This window comes from Entelurus aequoreus, linkage group LG28 (genome assembly GCF_033978785.1).
Source record: "Entelurus aequoreus isolate RoL-2023_Sb linkage group LG28, RoL_Eaeq_v1.1, whole genome shotgun sequence".
Lineage (NCBI taxonomy): Eukaryota > Metazoa > Chordata > Actinopteri > Syngnathiformes > Syngnathidae > Entelurus > Entelurus aequoreus.
The window spans coordinates 1,982,839-1,999,339 of NC_084758.1; the positions used below are offsets into that span (position 1 = coordinate 1,982,839).

Genomic DNA, 16,501 nt, shown 5'->3' on the forward strand with positions numbered 1-16,501 from the left:
TTGAGAGATTATACATAAAATTAAAAAAAAAAAAAGTTGTGGTTTGAAAATGAATATGAAGAAAACAAAAGTTATGGCAAATTCCATGGTACCTCATGGACCTGTGACTGTTAATGGAAATGAAATTGATGAAGTTAATGAATATATCTATCTGGGGCAGAGATTTAGCCTGAAAGAAAAGAGTCAAGAACAGGAGATAGGGAGGAGAATCAGATTGGGCTGGTGCCAATATGGAAAACTGAGCAACATCATGAGAGGAGAAATACCGTTAAACCTAAAAAGAAAGAAAGGTCTTTAATCAATGCGTGTTACCAACCATGACATATGGAGCTGAAACCTGGGCGTTGTCAAATTAAATGGAAAAGAAAATAGCAGCAGCACAACACAACATGGAAAGAAATATGCTCAGAATCACATATAAAGACAGAAAAACAAATGAATGGGTGAGAAAACAAACGCAAGTCCAAGACATTATGAGAACTATCAAATGAAGTAAGTGGAAGTGGGCTGGACATATCAGTAGGACAACAGATAATAGATGGACTTCCCTAATGACATCATGGAGACCCATGGATGGGAGCAGAAATAGAGGAAGACAAAGAGTGAGATGGCGAGATGAAATAGACAAATATTGGGGAACAGTGCAGTGGCAAGGAGGGAGCAGCTAGAGATCCTTCACTATGGCACAAACATGCTGAGGCTTTCATCCAGCAGTGGACTGACAACGGCTGATGAAGATGATGATGACATACAATCATTTCACAGAGGAGATCAAGCTTATTTTCTTCCTTCCACACAACTCACATTTTTATTCACATCTGTATAATGGATGATAATGAACCAAAGCTGCTAAAATTGTTAATAACTAGATGACACAATGTTCTACAATCAGGCGTTCGGTTGTTTGTAATTTCAAGTATAGTATCTGCTGGAATAGGAAATCACATGTTCTGTAGGACTGTGTAAGGCAAGCCAACAGCCAGTTCTTATAAATAGTGGTCCATCTTTGTGGTTAGATAATACATTATGAGCATAAAACACGTGGGGCAGATAACAAGAGCGAAAATAAGTGCATTAAAAACAATACTTTTTCATTATTTTCATATATACCTGATTAAAAGTCAAATACGGTTGATATATTTGGAAGTATCATTGTTGCCATGTTTTTTGTGTGGACACCAGGAAAACATACATTTCGAACGGTTCGTTCATGACTTGCCCATCACTGACTCTTTGGCCCCGCCCCTAAGTGACGCATGCGTGGAGGATATGCGCTTTGCAGCAAAGTCCTCCTTTACGCCACACACGCTTCTAAGCCTCGCTACTAACTACACTTTATTCATCCTCCGTGTCAGGATAATCTCCACTCGTCTCACTCAACTTTGGACATTATTAGGCCCGCTTAGCTTGCTACTTGTTTTAGCGCGCTAGTTAGCTTTGCATACTAGTTGTTTTAGCGCGCTAGTTAGCTTAACATGCTAGTTAGCTTAGCTTGTTAGCTGCTAACAAAGAGAGGCGGATTTGATCAACACATCGCTTAGTTAAGATCAAGTGTGAGTGTAAAGTGTTGTGATTGTGTGAAAATGTGTGAAAGAACGATAGCAGAGTACAAAGAGGAACTTTCTCGGACGAAAGAAGAACAAAAGACTACGTCAACTACTGGACGCTGTTTTCAAGAAACCTCAAGTTGTGTTACACAGAACAGGTTTGTTTACTTCTTACTCTCACATGTTTACTAACTTTATATTTCATCATGAACATGAACATGACGTGTTAGATTAATTGTGATTAAAAGGTGTAGTCAGACACATGATTGTTATTGTGTTATTAATGTGATTATCAGACAGCAGTCATTTCCTCCATCCATCTTATTCCACTTATCCGAGGTTGGGTCGCGGGGGCAGCAGCCTAAGCAGGGAAGCCCAGACTTCCCTCTCCCTAGCCACTTCATCCAGCTCTTCTCGCCCTTTTGTTTCTGAAAAAAGGCACTTTCAGAAACATCCAAGAAAAGGGCAGCAAAAGCGGAGGTGGAGGACAGGTCATGTTGGAGGTCAATGAAAGCCTTTTCAGCCTCTGTGGACCACTGGATGGCGGCATTAGGGTTGCAGACCCCAAAGCGATATCGACTGACCCTTATAGCGATAGCGACCCTACTGGTGAAAGCCACAAAGTATGCTTACACATATTGACACACATATAAGAAAAACACTAAACTTATGACGGATTACTTTTGCAATGGTAATTTGATCTTTCACAACACCTAGTGGCCACAATAATTCATTAAGTCAAACTCATGGCGCAGAAAGTTGAATGATGCGGACACCTTTGTTACTGGTCACTTTCTATCAGACTTCTGTTTTGGAGACTTTGTGTACGTATTAAGCAACTATAATTATTTGATATGCTTAAATGTGCAGTTTTAGCTTAGTGGTTGTGTAGCTGCTAGCTCCTACAGCAGGTGTGTCCAAAGTGCAGCCCATAGCTATGTTTTTAACCGACAATGGGGAGTGTTGAAAATGTGGTATTTGCGTGTCGGTCCAATCAGCGCCCTGATTCGTCATTGGACCTAAGTCTTTGGCTTGGTAGGCGGGTACGAGCCTACCAAGCCAGGTGGTACGAGCACCAGCATGGAGGAGCCTTTGTAGTGGTGTCGCAGCTTGGTGGTGGTGCCGTCAGGTAAAACCAGGAAGGTTCCTTCTGCTGCTTTTTTCTCCCTGGACTCTGACTTCATATCTGGTGTTGTCCTTCAGACCTGGGCCAAGAAGCCACGTAAACAGTGGCAAGAATGTGGGCGATACGAGTGTATGTGCGTGGCAAGAATGTGTGGCAAGAATGTGGGCGATACGAGTGTATGTGCGTGGCAAGAATGTGTGGCAAGAATGTGGGCGATACGAGTGTATGTGCGTGGCAAGAATGTGTGGCAAGAATGTGGGCGATACGAGTGTATGTGCGTGGCAAGAATGTGTGGCAAGAATGTGGGCGATACGAGTGTATGTGCGTGGCAAGAATGTGTGGCAAGAATGTGGGCGATACGAGTGTATGTGCGTGGCAAGAATGTGTGGCAAGAATGTGGGCGATAAGAGTGTATGTGCGTGGCAAGAATGTGTGGCAAGAATGTGGGCGATACGAGTGTATGTGCGTGGCAAGAATGTGTGGCAAGAATGTGGGCGATAAGAGTGTATGTGCGTGGCAAGAATGTGTGGCAAGAATGTGGGCGATAAGAGTGTATGTGCGTGGCAAGAATGTGTGGCAAGAATGTGGGCGATACGAGTGTATGTGCGTGGCAAGAATGTGTGGCAAGAATGTGGGCGATAAGAGTGTATGTGCGTGGCAAGAATGTGTGGCAAGAATGTGGGCGATACGAGTGTATGTGCGTGGCAAGAATGTGTGGCAAGAATGTGGGCGATACGAGTGTATGTGCGTGGCAAGAATGTGTGGCAAGAATGTGGGCGATACGAGTGTATGTGCGTGGCAAGAATGTGTGGCAAGAATGTGGGCGATACGAGTGTATGTGCGTGGCAAGAATGTGTGGCAAGAATGTGGGCGATACGAGTGTATGTGCGTGGCAAGAATGTGTGGCAAGAATGTGGGCGATAAGAGTGTATGTGCGTGGGCATGAACTTGCACCCAGTTTCAACTGGAACTCAGGACATATGATTAGTTGCACGGCCTATTCTAATCTATATTAAACATTTCTTAATCACTTCATCCTTCATTATTTTAATTATATCCCAACTTAAAAATGAGTGACTTATTCTAGTCCATTTGTAAATAAATAGTTTTCCTAAATTATAGTCTCCTCACTTTAACCAGACAGTCATTAGGACAAAAGACCCTACGAGGACTTTGCCCTTTAAAAGGGAAAGCCTGAAAAAGGACAGTATTAAGATGAATTCATCACATTTGCTATGAGGCATTTTATTATTCATATATTCTGTTCTTGTTACTTGGGGCGGTACAGCTCGGTTGGTAGAGCGGCCGTGCCAGCAACTTGAGGGTTCCAGGTTCGATCCCAGCTTCTGCCATCCTAGTCACTGCCGTTGTGTCCTTGGGCAAGCCACTTTACCCACCTGCTCCCAGTGCCACCCACACTGCTTTAAATGTAACTTAGATATTGGGTTTCACTATGTAAAGGGCTTTGAGTCACCAGAGGAAAGCGCTATATAAATATAATTCACTTCACATGATATCTTGTTGTTCTATTTTCTCATTTCAAGGGGAACTGCACTTTTTGGAATCATTCACAGTCCCTATGTAAGTTAAAGTTAAGGTCCCAACGGTAGTCACACACTAGGTGTGGTGAAATGATCCTCTGCATTTGACCCACCCCCAAGTTCACCCCCTGGGAGGTGAGGGCAGCGGAGGCCGCGCTCTGGAGTCATTTGGTGATTTAACCCCCAACCCTTGATGCTGAGTGCCAAGCAAGGTGGTCTTTGGTATGACTCGGCCAGGGTTTGAACTCACAACTTTCCAGTCTCAGGGCAGACACTCTAACCACAAGGCCACTGAGCAGGTCAATGGTTAATACTAATATCTTGTACAATGTCAGCCTGCCATGTCATGTCCTCCCTAATGCATTCCGACCTCGCTCTCTCTCTCCGGACTTTGGCAGACACGTCTACATGATTGGCAATCTTCTCCTTCTAGCTTTATACATCAACCAAATAACAAAAGGGCAGGAATTCCACTACACATCCTAAATAGAAAATAAACCTTAGCAAAAGTTAGCTAACAATTGAGTCATTGGTAGCCGCTCTATTCTGCCTATAAAGTGTTCTAAATATCATCCTAAAACCTTCAACATTTTAAATACACACTGTAAGTATATATGTAATGTAGTAACATTCTTAATAACATGTCATATTTACATATCTTGCTCATTTTAAGCATACAATGTCTGCTCTCACTGGGATGCCGACTGATGGGATGTTCATATCTTCCCGTTTAGATGAAGAATTAATCCTCACAAAGGGTAAAAAAGGGTGGGTGCAAAAGAGTGTATTTCCGTGTCTTTCTTGCCATCTCCAGGTCTAAGTTGGATGTTAAAGTTGACCAAGTTCTCGGTTTATGTCCACAACCTTCTACTACATAAGTGAGAAGCATGATTTATAATCTAGAATTAGCTTTCACCATCTTAGAGGCGAGAAAGCAGCTCAGTGTGTCAATATAGCAGCATAAGCTAGTTACTTCTGTGATCAATGCGCCGCTAAAAGTAGGCCTACTGAAAGCCACTACTAGCGACCACACAGTCTGATAGTTTATATATCAATGATGAAATCTTAACATTGCAACACATGCCAATACGGCCGGGTTAACTTATAAAGTGACATTTTGAATTTCCCGCTAAACTTCCGGTTGAAAATGTCTATGTATGATGACGTATGCGCGTGACGTCAATGGTTGAAACGGAAGTATTGGGACACATTGTATCCAAAACAAACAGCTCTGTTTTCATCTCAAAATTCCACAGTATTCTGGACATCTGTGTTGGTGAATCTTTTGCGATTTGTTTAATGAACAATGAAGACTGCAAAGAAGAAAGTTGTAGGTGGGATCGGTGTATTAGCGGCGGACTACAGCAACACGACCAGGAGGACTTTGAGATGTATAGCAGACGCGCTAGCCGCCGAACTCACCTTAACTTCCTCCGTCTCCGGGCCGCCGACCGCATCTGTGATCGGGTGAAGTCTTCGTCGCACCGTCGATCGCTGGAACGCAGGTGAGCACGGGTGTTGATGAGCAGATGAGGGCTGGCTGGCGTAGGTGGATAGCTAATGTTTTTAGCATAGCTCTGTGAGGTCCGGTTGCTAAGTTAGCTTCAATGGCGTCGTTAGCAACAGCATTGTTAACCTTCGCCAGGCTGGAAAGCATTAACCGTGTAGTTACAGGTAGGGTTGGGTATCGAGTATCGATTGGAACCGGGACTAACTTTCCAATTCTCCCGGAATCGTTCATAAGTTTAAATTTCGATACCCAGTCAGCTGTCACGCCGCAGACCGGAAAAAAATATGTCCGCCGACCGGAAGAAGAAGCCGCTGAACACCAACGAAGAAGCGCCCACCGCCGGAAGTGTTAGCACAGCCGAGCCTATGTAGCCGAGCGAGTCAGTCAAGCATGGATAGCAGGCGTCGGCGGTCCAAAGTGGGGCTTTACTTTACAAAAAAAATGAAATAACCGCGAAATGTAACACGTGCGACAGGACTCTTTCGTGCTTAGGAGGGTGCACGTCAAACATGATAAAGCACCTCCGACTAGTTCATGGAGTACATGCGTGTCCCGTCTTCAAGCTTCTTCCACACCCAGCGAACGTGTATTTTCCACAGCAGGAGACACTATCTGTCCAGAACATCCTGCCTGAGAAGGCGGATATGCTCATTTTCCTAAACAACACCTGTCTCGGATGTTATACTGTACCTGCTGCTAATCTGGACTGGCTTTTGCAAGTTGTTTCTTATTGTTTATTTGCTTTTCTGCACCAGGTTAGCCCATCAGTGGGAGCACGCTAACATTTTTAAGTACCTGCAGCATCATAAACTTGTGTGTGTAAATGTGTTTTCATGAGGTTTCCTGCAGCATCATACACTTGTGTGTGTAAATGTGTTTTCATGAGGTTTCCTGCAGCATCATACACTTGTGTGTGTAAATGTGTTTTCATGAGGTTTCCTGCAGCATCATACACTTGTGTGTGTAAATGTGTTTTCATGAGGTTTCCTGCAGCATCATACACTTGTGTGTGTAAATGTGTTTTCATGAGGTTTCCTGCAGCATCATACACTTGTGTGTGTAAATGTGTTTTCATGAGGTTTCCTGCAGCATCATACACTTGTGTGTGTAAATGTGTTTTCATGAGGTTTCCTGCAGCATCATACACTTGTGTGTGTAAATGTGTTTTCATGAGGTTTCCTGCAGCATCATACACGTGTGTGTGTAAATGTGTTTTCATGAGGTTTCCTGCAGCATCATACACTTGTGTGTGTAAATGTGTTTTCATGAGGTTTCCTGCAGCATCATACACTTGTGTGTGTAAATGCGTTTTCATGAGGTTTCCTGCAGCATCATACACTTGTGTGTGTAAATGTGTTTTCATGAGGTTTCCTGCTGCATCATACACTTGTGTGTGTAAATGTGTTTTCATGAGGTTTCCTGCAGCATCATACACTTGTGTGTAAATGTGTTTTCATGAGGTTTCCTGCAGCATCATACACTTGTGTGTGTAAATGTGTTTTCATGAGGTTTCCTGCAGCATCATACACTTGTGTGTGTAAATGTGTTTTCATGAGGTTTCCTGCAGCATCATACACTTATGTGTAAATGTGTTTTCATGAGGTTTTCAAAAATAAAGCTCTCTTGAGGAAAGTGTACCCCTGGGAAAATGTATTCATAATTTATCATATTTATATTCAAGTTCATAGATTTTATATTCTAGTTGAAAACAGCCCTGTGAGGAATTTATAGTAAAGTTCATAAAAAGTTAATAGAATTAAAATTGATGGAGAATGTCAGACTATTTCCTTCAGAAAGACTGTAAGTTAGCTAGCTCATTTAAAATATCCTAAACTTTTTTTTGACCCTGCCTCTTAAAAGAATCGGAATCGAGAATCGTCAGGAATCGGAATCGAAACAAAGAATCGGAATCGTTCGAATTCAAACGATACCCAACCCTATTGGTGAATATAGAAAATAGTAAAGGTCCCAGGCAACTTCCCTGTGGAACACCACAATCTAAACTTCTGCTATTAGACAAGCTGCCATTAAGATACACCTGTTGTGATCTTGAGGACAAATAACTCTGTATCCACATTAAAGCAGAAGTATTAAAACCATAACATTTAAATTTGTCAATTAAAAGAGAGTGGTCAATCACGTCAAATGCAGCACTAAAATCTAACAGCACAGCTCCAACCAACATAGAATTATCTAGAGCATTAAGCCAATCGTCCGTCATTTGTATAAGAGCAGTGGACGTAGAGTGGCCCGTTCTATATGCATGTTGACAATCAGTTGCTAGCCCATTTGATTGAAAGTAAGCTTGAATTTGTGCATACACACATTTGTCCAGTATTTTACATAACCCAGGTAGGATGCTTATTGGTCTAGAACTGCCCTCATTGAAAGCCAATTTGGTATCCTTATGTAGAGGAGTAACCTTAGCCACCTTCCATATCTTATGTAGAGGAGTAACCTTAGCCACCTTCCATATCTTTGGACACAGGCCCACTTGTAAACATTTATTACAAATATGACATACAGGCACTGATATGATACCAGCAGTCATTTTCAGTAACTTACTCTCCAGGTTGTCTACACCAGCTACTTTGTTGTCAGGAAGAGAGTGTAGTAACCTCTCAACCTCACTGACTTCAACCTGATGAAAATTGAATTCACAGTCCTTATTATCCATTATAATATTCCTAATGAGGTCAGCTGATTTGTTGTTATTGGACATATGCATACCATGCCTTCATTGAGATACCTTGTCAACATAATAGTTCTTAAAATGATTGGCAATGTCACATGACTTAGTGAGTACCAACCCATTTGATTCCACAAAAGGTGTACAGACATTGTTCTTCCTACCCATGATTTCATTCAAAACATTCCATAAGTTTTTGCTATCATATCTCACATCATATAACCTCTGTTTGTAATATTCCCTTTTTTTCAGTTTGTTTAACTTTGTGACCTGGTTTCTTAAGGAACAGTACTTATGCCTGTCATCAATTAAACCTGAGTTGACGGAGGCTTTTTTAGCCATGTCTCTTTCTGTCATTAAACTCCTAAGTCCATTATCAATCCATGGGGCAGACTTACTTTTGACTGAAAACTTCTTCAAAGGGGCATGCTTGTCCACAACACTCATGTACATTAACATAAATAAGTCCAGTGCAGCCTCAGGGTCTTCCTCACTGCACACCTCGTTCCAATTTAAACAGGATATATCATCAATGAAACATTCTTCATCAAATCTCTTATAAGACCTTGTAAAAATAATTTTCGCTTTCGGTTTAGGAACCCTTGTCTTTCTAGTGACTGCTATTATATTGTGGTCAGTAAAACCTACAGGAACCGAGACTGCTTTGGAGCATTGGTCCGGAACATTTGTATAAATATGATCAATGCATGTAGCTAAAATAATACCATCACTATTACTACCTATTCTCGTGGGAGGGGCAACAATTTGGGACAGATTGCAATTATTTAAAATGGATAGTAACTTATTTTTGTTTGTACACCCCTGTCCCAGCCAGTCAACATTCATATCACCCAGTAAATAGATGTCTCTATTCTCATCTGATATCCTGTCAAACATCTCACATAACTCCTTCAGATACAGAGCATCAGCACTAGGAGGCCTATAGAAACAGCATACTAGAATTGGTTTCAAATACCTGCACACAAATAGCTTCAATGCTCTCCCTCATCAAATCATTACACACTTTGATAGATAAATGATTCTGAACATAAATAGCCACCCCACCCCCAAACCTGTTCCTATCTTTCCTAAAAATTGAGAACCCCTCAATGGCTACAACTGAATCAGAAAAGGAATCATCAAGGTGGGTCTCAGAAATGGCAAAGATATTAATAAAATGATCTGTGATAATACACTCTACTTCCTGATAGTTATTACGCAGGCTGCATACATTCACGTGAGCTAACACCCTATGAAGGCCCAGCTTAGTGCAGGACATAACAGTTACTTCTGTGATCAATGCGCCGCTAAAAGTAGGTCCTTAATGTTAGCCCTTATAATAACAATGTCGCTAATACTTGGTTATTATTCAGGTCACAAAATGTAAATGGAGTATTGTTGGCAGTTTTTGGATGGTTATTTGGAGGACTTTGTGGGTCTAATAGAGGAGCTCCCATTGACTCCAATGTTAGCTGATTTTTGCTCACGTTTATTTACTAATTAGAATACATAAAAATTTAAAACACGTCTTATATAAGGATTGTGAATGATAGGCGACATTTTTCAAAAAGTGCAGTTTCCTTTGAATTTGTCAGATAAGTAAACAGTCCTTCAAATTAAAGATGACAAACAATTGAGGTTGTTTATAGATATTATCCACAATGAAGTTACAGTAAAACTAAGCACACAAGGGAAAGTACATTCATATACACATGAAGTACACATATGTGTAAGAATCATGTTAACCACCAGAATATCGTCTCGTTCTCCTAAAGCCAATATCGAGTATCCTTTGGTAAACTGACCGTATCGTCACACCCTTAGTTAAAAGCACACCATCCCCATGACATGGCACTTCCACGGGATGTAGAACAGGAGTACCACATTTTAAACATATACACTAAGGGTGTAACGGTACACAAAAATTTCGGTTCGGTACGTACCTCGGTTTAGAGGTCACGGTTCGGTTCATTTTTGGTACGGTAAGAAAACAACAAAATATACATTTTCTGGTTATTTATTTACCAAAATTTGTAAACAATGGCTTTATCCTTTTAACATTGCTTTAAAATAGCTGTGTGTGTGATGGATGTGAGCCACCACTAGGCTGATCAGTGCAACAGCAGGCAGTCATGAATGCTAAGCATAACAATAACATACATATACACACAGGGTCCATTGCCAGGGTTCATGTGGTCAACATATATCAATCAATGTTTATTTATATAGCCCTAAATCACAAGTGTCTCAAAGGGCTGCACAAGCCACAACAACATCCTCGGTTCAGAGCCCACAAAAGGGCAAGGAAAAATTCACAACCCAGTGGGAAGTCGATGTGAATGAGAGGACCGCAGCTGTGGGTGACCCCCCCCCCCCCCTCTCGGGGAGACCGGATGCAATGGACGTCGAGTGGGTCTAGTATAATATTGTGAAAGTCCAGTCCATAGTGGATCTAACATAATAGTGAGAGTCCAGTCCATAGTGGGGCCAGCCGGAGACCATCCCGAGCGGAAACGGGTCAGCAGCGCAGAGATGTCCCCAACCGATGCACAGGCGATCGGTCCACCCCGGGTCCCGACTCTGGACAGATATATATATGTATATATATATATATATATATATATATACACGTATATATATATATATATATATATATATATATATATATATATATATATATATATATATATATATATATATATATATATATATATATATATATATATATATATATACGTATATATATATACGTATATATATATATATATATATACGTATATATATATATATATATATATATATATACGTGTATATATATATACGTATATATATATATATACGTATATATATATATATATATATATATATATATATATACGTGTATATATATATACGTATATATATATATATATACGTATATATATATATATATATATATATATATATATATATATATATATATATATATATATATATATATATATATATATATATATATACGTATATATACGTATATATATACGTATATATATAAAATGAAAACTAAATAAGATAAGACTCAGACTTGGTTTCTTATCAAAACCTTTCTACATATAAAGTGCAACATTAAACTGCTTCAAGGTGTTGCTCAGATTAAATAAAATGACAAAACTTTTCTTCTACATATAAAAAGTGCAACATTAAACAGTTTCAAGTCAACTCATCCTCAGATTAACTTTTCTTTTCCCCCCTCAGCCTTTAACCCTGGTAACTTTCACTCAATCTTCATGTTTTTTGCCAGAAAAATCAGTTTATCCACATTGTCTGCAGAAAGAGCAGACCTGCTTGCAGTTACAATGTCTCCAGCTAGGGAAAATACCCTTTCGCTGTGCACGGAGGTAGCAGGTATGGCTAACTTGGCAGTAAGGGGATATATGGGCTCATTGTTCTTCCACCATAGAAGTGGCTCAAAATATAGTTTTTAATGCAATATGGTCTTAAAACTGCTGCTATAAAAACACCAACGGCATTCGTTATTGCTTTAGCCCTGCCTGACTCGCCGAGGAGAGGCTGCTTGAAGGTGGTGGTAGCTGTGTTTGTTTGTCTTTCTCTTCGTTGAAGCAATGTTATTCATTGTTGTATTGCACCGCGAAGCCGAAGTGTTACCAAACGGGAGATCTTAATGAGGCAAAAGGGTCTTCCAGCTCTGGCTTTTACATGTTGTAGTATCCCGGTCGCTGCTAGCATGCCGTGTGTTGTGCCTCGGTGTGCATTGTTTACACAACGTGCGGTGCGCTACTTAATATGTTCTTGTGGAAACTCGTTCGGTACACCTCTGAACCAAACCAAACCCTCCGTACCAAAACAGTTCAATACAAATACACGTACTGTTACACCCTTAATACACATACATCTGAAGAATATAAAAAATAAATATATTTGGTGGGCCAAACAAAATGACTCGGCGAACCAATGTTTGGTATGGGCGATAAGACCTAAAATCTATATCCTAATAACAATATATGTCACTATATATGATTTGGTATATGATTGATAATAGAAGAATTTCAAAACTGGTTACAAAAGCTCCTAATTTGGCAGCTGACATATGCAGTAACATATTGTGTCATTTCTAATTGTATTATTTTGTCGAAACAATTATTATTAATGTACTTGTTTATTTACTGTTAATATCTGGTTACTTTCTTTGAGAAAATAATACTGGAAATTATGTAATATTTTACTGCATATTTCAGCAACTAAATTAGGAGCCTGTGCAGCCTGTTTTGAAATGGTTCTATTAGTAATTCTATATGAAATAATATATTGCAAAATCAATTTGAAACCATATCGTCCATCCATAGTAAAAAGTTTTTATTTTCCTGTGAATAATGTTGTAAAAAGCAGCGTGTTTGTGCGTTACTGAGATTTCAAGACAGTTCATACGATAACTTGTTTTTCCTAAGTGCATGTAAAAGTACTGAATGCATTGTGTGACTGAGCAAAGATGGTGTGTTTGTCTTGCAGACGTCTGTGAAGATTATCTTCACCCTAAGCAACAGCAGTGGAGCTTCAGGATGCGGACGGAGGAGCCACAGCCCTCCCACATTAAGAAAGAAGAGGAATACCCACTCATCCCCCATTTTAAAGAGGAAGAGGAGGACCCACTGACACCCCATTTTAAAGAGGAAGCGGTGGATCCACTGAGCCCTCACATTAAGGAGGAAGAGGAGTACCCACTGAGCCCTCACATTAAGGAGGAAGAGGAGTACCCACTGAGCCCTCACATTAAGGAGGAAGAGGAGTACCCACTGAGCCCTCACATTAAGGAGGAAGAGGTGGATCCACTGACCCCTCACGTTAAGGAGGAAGAGGAGGACCCACTGACCCCTCACATTAAAGAGGAGGAACACAGCATCAGTCAGCATGTTGAAGGAGTGGAGGAGGTTGATGTCACCAAGATGCCAGTGACTGGTGTCCCTGTGAAGAGTGATGTCACCAAGATGCCAGTGACTGGTGTCCCTGTGAAGAGTGATGTCACCAAGATGCCAGTGACTGGTGTCCCTGTGAAGAGTGATGTCACCAAGATGCCAGTGACTGGTGTCCCTGTGAAGAGTGATGTCACCAAGATGCCAGTGACTGGTGTCCCTGTGAAGAGTGATGTCACCAAGATGCCAGTGACTGGTGTCCCTGTGAAGAGTGATGTCACCAAGATGCCAGTGACTGGTGTCCCTGTGAAGAGTGATGTCACCAAGATGCCAGTGACTGGTGTCCCTGTGAAGAGTGAAGATGATGAGGTCAAAGGTGAGAGTGAGGAGAAGAGAAGCAGCAGGTCAACAGAAGGTGATGGAGACCACTGTGGAGGATCACAAGCAGACAAGATGTTATGTCCACTATCAGATAGTGAGGACACAAGGTCACACTCTCCTGACACTGATGATGAACACTCTAAACATGATGCAACATGTCACACTGACAACACTCACTTCACGTGTTCTCACTGTGACAAAACCTTTAAATACCATTGTCGTCTAAAAGCACACAAGAGAATACACACTGGAGAAAAACCTTTTTCCTGCTCAGAATGTGGTAAAAGTTTTACGATAGATAAAAGTTTAAAAGCCCACATGAGAAGACACACTGGAGAAAAACCTTTTTCATGTTCAGAATGTGGTAAAAGTTTTGTAGTAAATGAAAGTTTAACAGTACACATGAGAAGACACACTGGAGAAAAACCTTTTTCCTGCTCAGAATGTGGTAAAAGTTTTGTAATAAATGAAAGTTTAAAAGCCCACATGAGAACACACACTGGAGAAAAACCTTTTTCCTGCTCAGAATGTGGTAAAAGTTTTCTAATAAATCAAAGTTTAAAAGTACACATGAGAAGACACACTGGAGAAAAACCATTTTCATGTTCAGAATGTGGTAAAAGTTTTGTAGTAAATGAGAGTTTAAAATCACACATGAGAAGGCACTCTGGTGAAAAACCTTTTTCCTGTTCAAGCTGCAACAAAAGTTTTTGTCACCTAAAGACTCTTAAAGCACACATAAGAAGACACCCAGGAGAGAAAGTGTTGAGTTGCAGTGTGTGTGGTGAAAGATTGTCTTCTAAGTACCAGTGGAAGAAACACAAGTGTGCTGGTGAGAACAGCAGCAGCAAATGAAGATGCACGATTTGAAATCAACTTGAACTTTGACTTTCTAACAACATCAGCACATATAACATGTGTGACATCATTGTTGTGTGTGTAACACAATCTTGTTAGTATGATTGTAACATTTATAGATTAGACACTTGAGATTAGTGCTTTTATTTCAGTCAAGTACAAGAGTTAATATACACATTTGTGTACTTTAAAATGAACAGAACAATTGGACTGAAAAGGTGAGAATAAACAGTACATAAAATATGTTACATACAATAATCATTTTGTGTGTAGATATTCATAATTCACTTTTATAATTATTCATAATAGTGTTTTATATATGTTTTTGAAATAATGAAGTGTTACATATTTTATTTTGTAATTGTAGATGATTCCATAGATGAACTCCTTTATATAATATACATATTTGTTTTACATGTGTTCATACTTTTGCTTTTGAGTACTCATAAATCCCTCTTAGTTCATATTTACTGGTTCACATCTGAAACATCTTCTGGACCACTTCTGGAAGCATATTATTATTTACTTTATACATCATTTCAGCAGTTGTCTTTTATACAATTTTAAAATGTGTGACTTTATGAATCATTTGTTGGGTCTCTATAATCCATTCTATTAATTGTCTTTATTACTCTCTTGTGTAATATAAATATTGTTGTGTGATTGTTTTATATGTATGTCCCCAGACCTTTATGCAATAAACAATGTATGATTCAACTGAAGTTGGGTACAATAATTGTAGTTAATATTTGTAAGTATGTATTTTATTCTATTCTATTTTTTTGCACTCCATTTTTTAATGTTTTCTTTATATGACTTACATGTATTTTCCAGCTTACTTCATCGTCTATATCAGTGGTCCCCAACCACCGGGCTCGATTGGTACCGGGCCGCAGAAGAATTTATTATTATTTTGTTTTTATTTTTTTATATTTTTTAAAATTGTTTTTATTAAATCAACATAAATAACACAAGATACACTTACAATTAGTGCACCAACCCAAAAAACCTGGACATGTTTCAAACATTGGCGAGGTTTTTGCGTGAGACTGAGCCTGCGCCTTCATTCACCAAGCTGCTGCACGCCTTCATTCACCAAGCTGCTGCACGCCTTCATTCACCAAGCTGCTGCACGCCTTCATTCACCAAGCTGCTGCACGCCTTCATTCACCAAGCTGCTGCACGCCTTCATTCACCAAGCTGCTGCACGCCTTCATTCACCAAGCTGCTGCACGCCTTCATTCACCAAGCTGCTGCACGCCTTCATTCACCAAGCTGCTGCACGCCTTCATTCACCAAGCTGCTGCACGCCTTCATTCACCAAGCTGCTGCACGCCTTCATTCACCAAGCTGCTGCACGCCTTCATTCACCAAGCTGCTGCACGCCTTCATTCACCAAGCTGCTGCACGCCTTCATTCACCAAGCTGCTGCACGCCTTCATTCACCAAGCTGCTGCACGCCTTCATTCACCAAGCTGCTGCACGCCTTCATTCACCAAGCTGCTGCACGCCTTCATTCACCGAGCTGCTGCACGCCTTCATTCACCAAGCTGCTGCACGCCTTCATTCACCGAGCTGCTGCACGCCTTCATTCACCGAGCTGCTGCACGCCTTCATTCACCAAGCTGCTGCACGCCTTCATTTACCAAGCTGCTGCACCATCACCTGTCTGCTGCACCATCACCTGTCTGCTGCACCATCACCTGTCTGCTGCACCATCACCTGTCTGTGCTTTTAAAAGAGTTTGAGCGCTACTTCTCAACTTCAAAAGACCCACGAACTGCCAAGGAATGGATCCGCGACCCATTTGTCAACAAAGCAGATGAATCCAGCATGTCTGCAAGAAGAAGATCAAATGCTGGAGATCGCAAATGACGGCAGGCTTAAAAGTGTATTTCAGACAAAAACTCTGCCTGTTTTCTGGATTCAAGTCATGGCAGAA

The 16,501-nt window shown here is 40.5% G+C and overlaps 2 protein-coding genes across 2 annotated transcripts in view; both read left to right on the top strand.

Annotated features, from left to right (window-relative positions):
- LOC133644896 (oocyte zinc finger protein XlCOF6-like) overlaps positions 1-6,521 on the top strand; it is a 58,130-nt gene extending 51,609 nt beyond the window's left edge. Inside the window, exon 4 of the mRNA XM_062039651.1 lies at positions 6,480-6,521. Coding sequence (XP_061895635.1) covers positions 6,480-6,506 — 27 coding nt within the window. The 3' untranslated portion in view covers positions 6,507-6,521. The remainder of the gene's footprint in view (positions 1-6,479) is intronic.
- LOC133644897 (zinc finger protein 3-like) lies at positions 1,230-15,236 on the top strand. The gene is made up of 2 exons (XM_062039652.1): positions 1,230-1,705; positions 12,920-15,236. The coding sequence occupies exon 2, from the start codon at positions 12,970-12,972 to the stop codon at positions 14,554-14,556; it is 1,587 nt and encodes a 528-aa protein (XP_061895636.1). The 5' UTR covers positions 1,230-1,705; positions 12,920-12,969; the 3' UTR covers positions 14,557-15,236.
- Positions 15,237-16,501: the final 1,265 nt, after the last annotated feature.

Coding starts and splice junctions, on each gene's coding strand:
- LOC133644897 (XM_062039652.1), top strand. CDS start 12,970: ATGCGGACGGAGGAGCCACAGCCCTCCCACATTAAGAAAGAAGAGGAA.